The sequence below is a fragment of the Orbicella faveolata genome, unplaced genomic scaffold, assembly GCF_042242905.1.
Source record: "Orbicella faveolata isolate gen_17 unplaced genomic scaffold, um_ofav_v1 contig_26, whole genome shotgun sequence".
Taxonomy (NCBI): domain Eukaryota; kingdom Metazoa; phylum Cnidaria; class Anthozoa; order Scleractinia; family Merulinidae; genus Orbicella; species Orbicella faveolata.
Genome location: NW_028301554.1, coordinates 3963422 through 3970991, shown reverse-complemented (window position 1 = coordinate 3970991; position 7570 = coordinate 3963422). Strand labels below are relative to the sequence as shown.

The following is a 7570-nucleotide window of genomic DNA, read 5'->3' as shown; positions in this document are numbered from 1 at the left end:
TAAAAAAATTTCCCAAATAATCAAAAGGCGTTACTAAGAACTTCCTTATCACTGATACCAACTGTAAAAGATATTTTGAAATCATCTTTTAAATACCTAAACCATCCTATCCATTTAGATAACTCCAACCTGAAAAAGGAGACTCTCCGTATAATCCAATATAGGGAGTACCGGTACCCCGCAGGCAGCTGACAAGTTTTCATGGATTGTCAGCTTAGTGGTTTTGCCATTTTGGCTGCAAGGTACATGTATCATAGGGTTCAATGAAAAGATAGCTAGATCTTGAAAGTTTATACTGAGGATATAGATTTTAGATTTTGCTATGATTTGGATTAGTTATGGCAGTCATTGACAGCTAAGCAGCATCATTTAAGTATACTTCCGTGGTCTTCCCTTAACGAAGAAGTGCTTCAAGACTTTATTTTTAACCAGATTTTCAGTACTTTATAAAAGTAGAACTTTCGTATAGGTTACGCGGCAAAAAATGACCGCAACAAAGCCTTTTTTTGTTGTAGTTTAGCGCGTCCTAATCTGTATCCCAGCGGAGAAATGAAAATAATCGGGAAATTTCGACTTTCCAATCTACAGAAGAACCTTATCTCACGCGTACAGCATGAACTTGTGGTGTTGCCACGTTTTTGTGATCTGTTTTTTTTTTTTTTTTTTTTTTTCTTTGTTTCTGATCAAAACAGCACTCTTATGACACGTGACAGCAGGAAGTTGTGGTTATATCTCAAACCGCTAGTCATATGCACATCACGTGTCTGTCTTCGTTCACCCAGGGCTCGAGAATGTTCTCAACAACTTGAAGGGGTAATTATCAAACACAAATTGAAATCAAGGACTAACGCATTTTTCGATAAAACCGTCCCTATCGTTTATTTCTTACTTGGGTTTTTGTACGCGGCGTTTATTTGAACCAGCCGGTTTGTTTTTTTTACTTTTCCAGCCTGGTTATTACAAGGTACTCTAATTTGACAAACGCCCCTTGGCACCATACGTTATGCTAATTATACCGCAAATTAATACTTAATGGAACTTATTTACAACTCTAGGGAGACCCAGCGTTCATTCCTGCCCGAGGTTTAATTTTATAAAATTTGGGAATTGGTGATCTGCTGAACAAGGTTATCGGCTTTATGCTGTTGCGCTTTCAGAAAAACGACTGAAAGTTTTCCCAGATTACGTAACACAGCAAGTTCAGTCAATATGTCAAAATCAGACAAAACTGGTAAAGCGTTTAACGCATCGCTGCTGATTGACAGATTATTGCTAACCAGTCAAACCTGTTTCACGTGTCAGTCGTTAATTGTTTTGTTGGTTTGAATTTGCCTTAGAATTCAGTCACCGAGAAATTACAATCAGTTGAGTGAGTCAGTGGCAGAGTGGAATACGACGGCTCAAAGTAGTTGTGTTAAGTTTTGAATGACATTTTGAAGCCAGTTTACACCTTAACATGACTTTTTCAAGACAAACAAGTCGGAATCAAGTAAGACGGAAGACAGGTTTTAAGTTAGGTACAGTATATGCTGTCTGAGCATTGAGACATTGAGGTTTTGTTCGTGGGTTTAATGATACGCCTTCTAAATGTTGAGATAATGTACTTTGATAAAAGAGTTCAACCGTGGTCTTAAAATTTTATTGAGTGTAATTCTCGCTTATGCTGCAATTGTATTTCTTGTGTTTTAATATAATTAAATCAGTAATTTATCAGTGGCGTTATTTTTCATCTTTATATTAGTCCACTCACAAAGTCATTTTTAAAGACTTACCATAACCTGACAAGAAATTGGGCAAAAAGGCAATAAGGCGTCTTGTCAGTTGGTTCTTGCAACTAAAATCTATGCAAGTACCTGTGCATTCACTTTATACCACACATACCAACTGAACTTAGCGCGAAAGACCCTCCACATTTGTATGTGACTGATCAAAGGATTCTTAATGCATAACAAATTTATGGGATCCTTCGATGTTGGAAGCTTATTCCCCAAAATTTGTTTAGATGAAAGTATCGAACCTGTCAAACTAGGGATCTAGTATATTGCACTGTAGTAAGATTTCTTCGAGCTATTCAGTGCAAAAGGATCTCAGGAAAATTAAGGCAAGGGCCAAGTTCTGTTTTGGCCGGGTTCTGAAACACAAAGAGTCCTGGGAACTAGCAGCGAACCGAACCAATATGAAACAAAATGGCGGCCGAAGGCTCCGACTGGTTTGCCGAACGATATCTACAAAGTAGCCATGTTCGTGTATTTTTTCGGGAAGATGAACTCTCTACTTCTTATATCCTGTTTTTGTTGAGATCATCGAGTGGAAAAACAAAGATGGCTTGAGTCAATAAAGGTAAGCATTGTTTTATTTCTTGAAGTTTTCGAATAAGCTTTCAAACGTACACAAATAACCTTTATTACCATGTATGACCGCGAGCTACACGAAGTCTTGCTTCCACAGTAATCCAGATGATTAACGTTTAGTTTACTTCGTTTAAGTGGCCGTTTTTTTTATTCAGATTACTCGTTTCCGAAACTTAAGATGGCAAATTTGCCCGTTTTGGACCGCTGACTGAATATGATTCGGTTGTTACTTCTCCTTAGTAGCAATGTGTGTTCATTTGAAGTTTGGTTGGGAGAATTTTATTTTGGGTCAACAGAAACACACCAAAACTCCGGATAATGTATTGGAGCTCGCATCTGAAAGGAATTTAGTTTTTAATACATGGAAATAAAATTGTTTGGTTAATGAATTTATTCATAAAAAATACGACGACTGTGGAAAGTGGATAAATAGGAGTTTTCATGTTTTTTTCTATTAATTGTACATGTGCTCTCTATAACTTAACAGTCACTTAGTTAAGGTTATGTGAGTTTTTTTGACACATGGAAGAAATAGTTCTATATCATTATGTTGAAAATGTGTGCTAAAATATATATCTTTTAAAGTTACTACAGCTGTATGTGTGCCATGGAAAACCTTTGTCCCAAATTATTACAGCTGTATGTGTGCAATGAAAAACCTTGTCCCAAACTCTTTTTAATTACCTTGTTATATTCGTAGCATAATGTTATTATGATTTGGTTTTTCATCAACAATTTTGATTTAAATTAAGTGTTATATAATTACAATGTATAATTTATATTGTCGATGCTCATACAACTTGAGCTTACATGTATATTGCCTAGACGAAGGTGATTCATATCTTATAATGCTATGCTTGTTCATAAGTGAACAGTTATTTTCCAATACTTTAAAAGTTCTTCACACAAGAACATATTTTTATAAATCGAATACTGCTCCTTGTTTCTTCTTATGACTTGTAAGCTTGGTTCAGAACAATCATGGCTGAGGTAGTATTGTTTTTCCCATTCTTTGTGTTGTTTCCTAAGAGCAGTGTGATGGGCCAGTATTTGAGTCTGAACAGGTGCAAGAAGGCTTTCATAATTTCTTTTGTAAAAGTCATTTGTGGGATGTTCTTTAAGGTTTTGTCTTGCAGTGTCCAGTTTGTACAGGCGATCTGTCTCCCCAACTATTTTCACTATATTTGCACAGAGTTTGGTTTTGATTTGTTTCACTTGTGGACTGCTGGACTTGGCAAGAGAATGAGAGCTCTTATTTTGCTGGTTTCTTTTCGCTGCTGCAAGAGGTTGTAGCTCTGAAACTTCATAATTATCCTCATCCTCATCGTCAGTGTAGTCAATGGACAGATCTTTCACTACAGATGTGACTACCTCTTCCAGTCCTGTTACATTTATCTCTTCTCCATTTTCATCCTCATCAATGTCTTCTCCACATTCACCTTGATAAGCCAAGTCAGGATATTCTTCCTGGCATTCCATATCTGCTGCATCATCTGCATATGTACTTTCCTGAAGTGGTGTACTGTCTGCATCACTTTCATCATTCTCTCTGTGTAAAAAATTTGTGTGTATGATTCTGGTGCAGTCACCTTTCTGGTCATACAATCTGATGATCCTGTGGGGGATTCCACCAATCTCTTCTTTGAGAATTTCCTGAAGGTCCTTCTTTTGTCCATCAGTTTCGAGGCCTCGGGCTCTGCATTCACTTCTCAACTCTTCTAAGCGAAGATCTTTAAATGGCTTCAAACCAGCATTCCTTTTATTTTTCCCAGCAGGCCCCTGTAGAACTTTCCTCAACCGTTCTGAGAGAGTAAGGTGAGGTTTGCAAAGAGAAACTGCGAGGTCTTTGTACTTTCTTGCATCACCACTGCAACTTGCACATCCAGCATTCCCCCCTTTCTGTTCTCCAGCCTCAAATTGTTGCTCGGGGCCATCTCCATGAAAAAAGCGCATTACATCAGTAATCTCAACTCCATTTGAAGTGGTGATTTTAATGTTCATACTCTGTAAACAGGCCTTTCTGGTGTTAATGTAGGCTAGCTGATCAACTTCAGAGGAACCACATCTCCCCAGAATGTAGACTTGGGGTCTTTCAACTACAGACTGTACATCAATGTCTCCTTTGCCTTTTGCTTTCATTTCTTCATTGGTGTAATACAGGGCCTCATCATATACTGAATTAACTGTCAGTAGAAGGTGACCATGGTTGAGAAGGGTTGAGTTGTCACCCCAAACCATGATGTGCCGCTTTCTTTCCATTGCTTTTAATCTCTCTTTAGACTCGATTTCACTTTCATCCCCTGTGTTGGCATCCTCACCAAGCTGAATAAGTCTGGATCTGACTTCAGTATCTGTCATGGCAGTGTAGTAGTCATCATTGTGAATTCGTAGTAAACCCAGGGATTCCTGCTCTTTTAGCATGCGTGTCCTTATTTCTAGGAGAGGGATCTTATGGCCAGATACGGTAAATCTTTCAGTCTTGAGGGTACCTTCCTTTGTCAGCAACACCTTTTTGAATGTTTGGGGGACAATCATTTCGCCGAGAATGAACTCTCCACTTTCAATTTTGCTCTGAAAAAGGAAACACAACACAAATTAATGAATCCAGAGTTATGCATGTTGAAGTATTTTGTGTACTCATGTGACATTGTAATGCAATACCTAGCAAACTTTGCATATTCTCATTTAATAATTAGCTGAGCTCTCTTGGCAATTGGCCATAATTCAAAGAGCTCTACATGTACATCTTTATGAGATATAGATGTATCATGAGAAGTCTTGAAAATACATTACATGCATCGTCTACAATTCAGTATATGCAGATTTATGGATCCTGGCTGAAAAAGTAAAGAAAAGTTCTTTTTGAATTCATTTATATTTAGTTTACTGCACTGTACTAACCATTAAAGTTTCCCTTATTTCTTTGTTTGTTCTTGGAACTGGTACTGAGATCTCTCCACCTTGCATTCGGATTATTTTTCGTCTGGCTGCTGGTTTTTCCTGTCTGAATTGCTGGAATCTGGATAACTGTACTCCTTTACTTTCCAGGAACTCCTTGACAACCATATTTCCCAGTTTTGTCTTTTCCATCACACCATATTGATGGGCAAGTTCTGAGTAATTGATCTGGAAAAGAAGGGTACACCTTTCAACTTTTTTTTTGCCAAGTAAATTTCTCTCTGGCCTGAGATTTTTGTGTAATTGATTCTGGCTTCAGGGTAATTACAGTTATTACCACTTTATCATTAGTTTCACCCAGATTCAGTTGTTAGTAGTACCGCCCTAGTAAGTCTATTATAATTATAATGATTAAATATCTTATTTTTATTGCAGTTTATTACTATTTTGTAATACATGCACAGGCTAGAGGGTGGCTTTACCTTTTTTGCCCTTTTTACTTTGTCTGGTTACACAATGTATGTTTTACTAACCTTATCTCCATCCCTCATTGCATTAACTTTTTCCAGGAGCCCGTCTTTGTCAAAGTCAAGATCATCTGGCCGTGGAGAGTGCCTTTTCTTCTTACGTTGGCCTTCTTCTTCCTGTCGCTTCCTTTTATTGGCCCTTTGTTCTGCATCTTCTGGACTTTCAAAGAAAAGTGACAATCGCTGCTCCTGTCGCTGGCTGTAGGTCTGTCTAGTGGAAAGCATGGTGTCACAGTCCTTTTCTGACCATTTCTCCTGGATGCAACTCTTGTCAACTGTGGATTTTTTTCTCCTTTTCTTTTTCTTTTCAGCATGTGATTTTTTGTCTTCAAGACCCAACTCAGAAACAGTGGTTTGTGCCTTCGCAAATGTCACCCCAAATATATTTTTTAATGGGGCATTTATTTCTTCATAAATCTGTGAAGTAGCTGTTTTTATAGCCTTTTTTGTGACCTTCATATTTCCACGGCATGATGGTTTAAGAATGCAGCTCTTAATGTTCTTGTGAAAACCTTGTTGTGTAATACAGTTTTCTTTCTGATTCCACATAGGAAATAAAGATTGAAAAGGAAAGTGATGAACATCACAAGCCTCGCAATTTGTACGAGTGTGTTGCTTCTTTTCATATTCGGTCAGCTTTTCCCAGTTGTTGGGGCTGAAATGTTCTGTGTATTCATCCTTGTTAGTTTTTAGCTTCCATTTTCCAAAATGGTTTACTAGGCTCTTGGAGCGTTTGACAAAAGAATGTTTGTCTACCTCATATCGCTCTTGGTGTCCTTGAAATACTGCTAGGTAGTTTCTCAAGCGGTTGTCGTGGTCATACTCAACTTTGCCAGTTGGTTTTACGAAACTGTGTTTGACCGCAACTCGAGCAAATCCACATCCAAAGAAAGAGGCCATTTATGGCGCCAAATCTAACAGTTTCTGCTCACAGAATTATACAAAGAACACGGCTTTTCTGTCGAAAATTACCTTTAAACCAAGTCACTCCCGTATTTTTGCTATAGAAAACCTTTAGACATATAATTGCAATCTTTGTAGAAAGAGCATAACATCTACATAAATCAGAAACGGATCGTTGCTCACTGATTAGCTCGGTTGAATTTTCCGCCAAAATCTCGCGCATGTCAATTATAAATGTCAACGAAGGCTCATGTAAGCTGTGAGCAATAAGCTTAATTTTTTTTCTCACGAACCACAACATCAATCTACAATAATAAGCATTTCGTTACAATTTGGTCATTTATTCTCACCTTTTCACCTAGAAACACGAAAATATACATTATTTAGGCTGCCTTCCTATTAGCAGAAGCATCATTTTTGATTTTTCAGCTTCTGTAGTTAAATGTTTCGTATTAAAACGGGTAAAAACATTGGAAAAATTAGTCAAACCACGACCACATCAATGCTTCTTCTTCCGCCATTTTGAATCTTGGAGCCAGGCCTGATATCAAATCATTGATCTTATTGGCCATTTCGTCTCTAGGACAACGAAAATTGTCGTTCCCAGGTTATCTTTTCGGTGATCTGCTCGGCCAATATGGCAAATTCAAGATGGCGAACAACAGTCTCGTGGGGAGGGTATTTTAATAAATGGCAACACTTTTGAACTTCGATATCCTGTTTTTACTTCCAAATACTTGTGTATCATGATGTCTTCCATATCTCCGTGCTTGGCCTTTTTAGAAAATCACTTTATTTGTCATTTAAATTCACAAGAAACGATGGTTTTATAGTATGTTTTTATATTGGCTAGAAACTACTTCTACACAAACCACAATTTCGTCTAAGGCC

At 37.7% G+C, this 7570-nt stretch overlaps 1 protein-coding gene across 1 annotated transcript; it reads right to left on the bottom strand.

The window, feature by feature from the left end:
• Positions 1 to 3212: 3212 nt before the first annotated feature.
• On the bottom strand, positions 3213 to 7366 carry LOC149107717 (uncharacterized). The gene is made up of 3 exons (XM_089296129.1): positions 5783 to 7366; positions 5253 to 5477; positions 3213 to 4922 (listed from the first exon to the last, which is right to left on the bottom strand). Exons 1-3 carry the CDS (start codon positions 6674 to 6676, stop codon positions 3213 to 3215), a joined length of 2829 nt encoding a protein of 942 aa, XP_089152255.1. The 5' UTR covers positions 6677 to 7366.
• Positions 7367 to 7570: the final 204 nt, after the last annotated feature.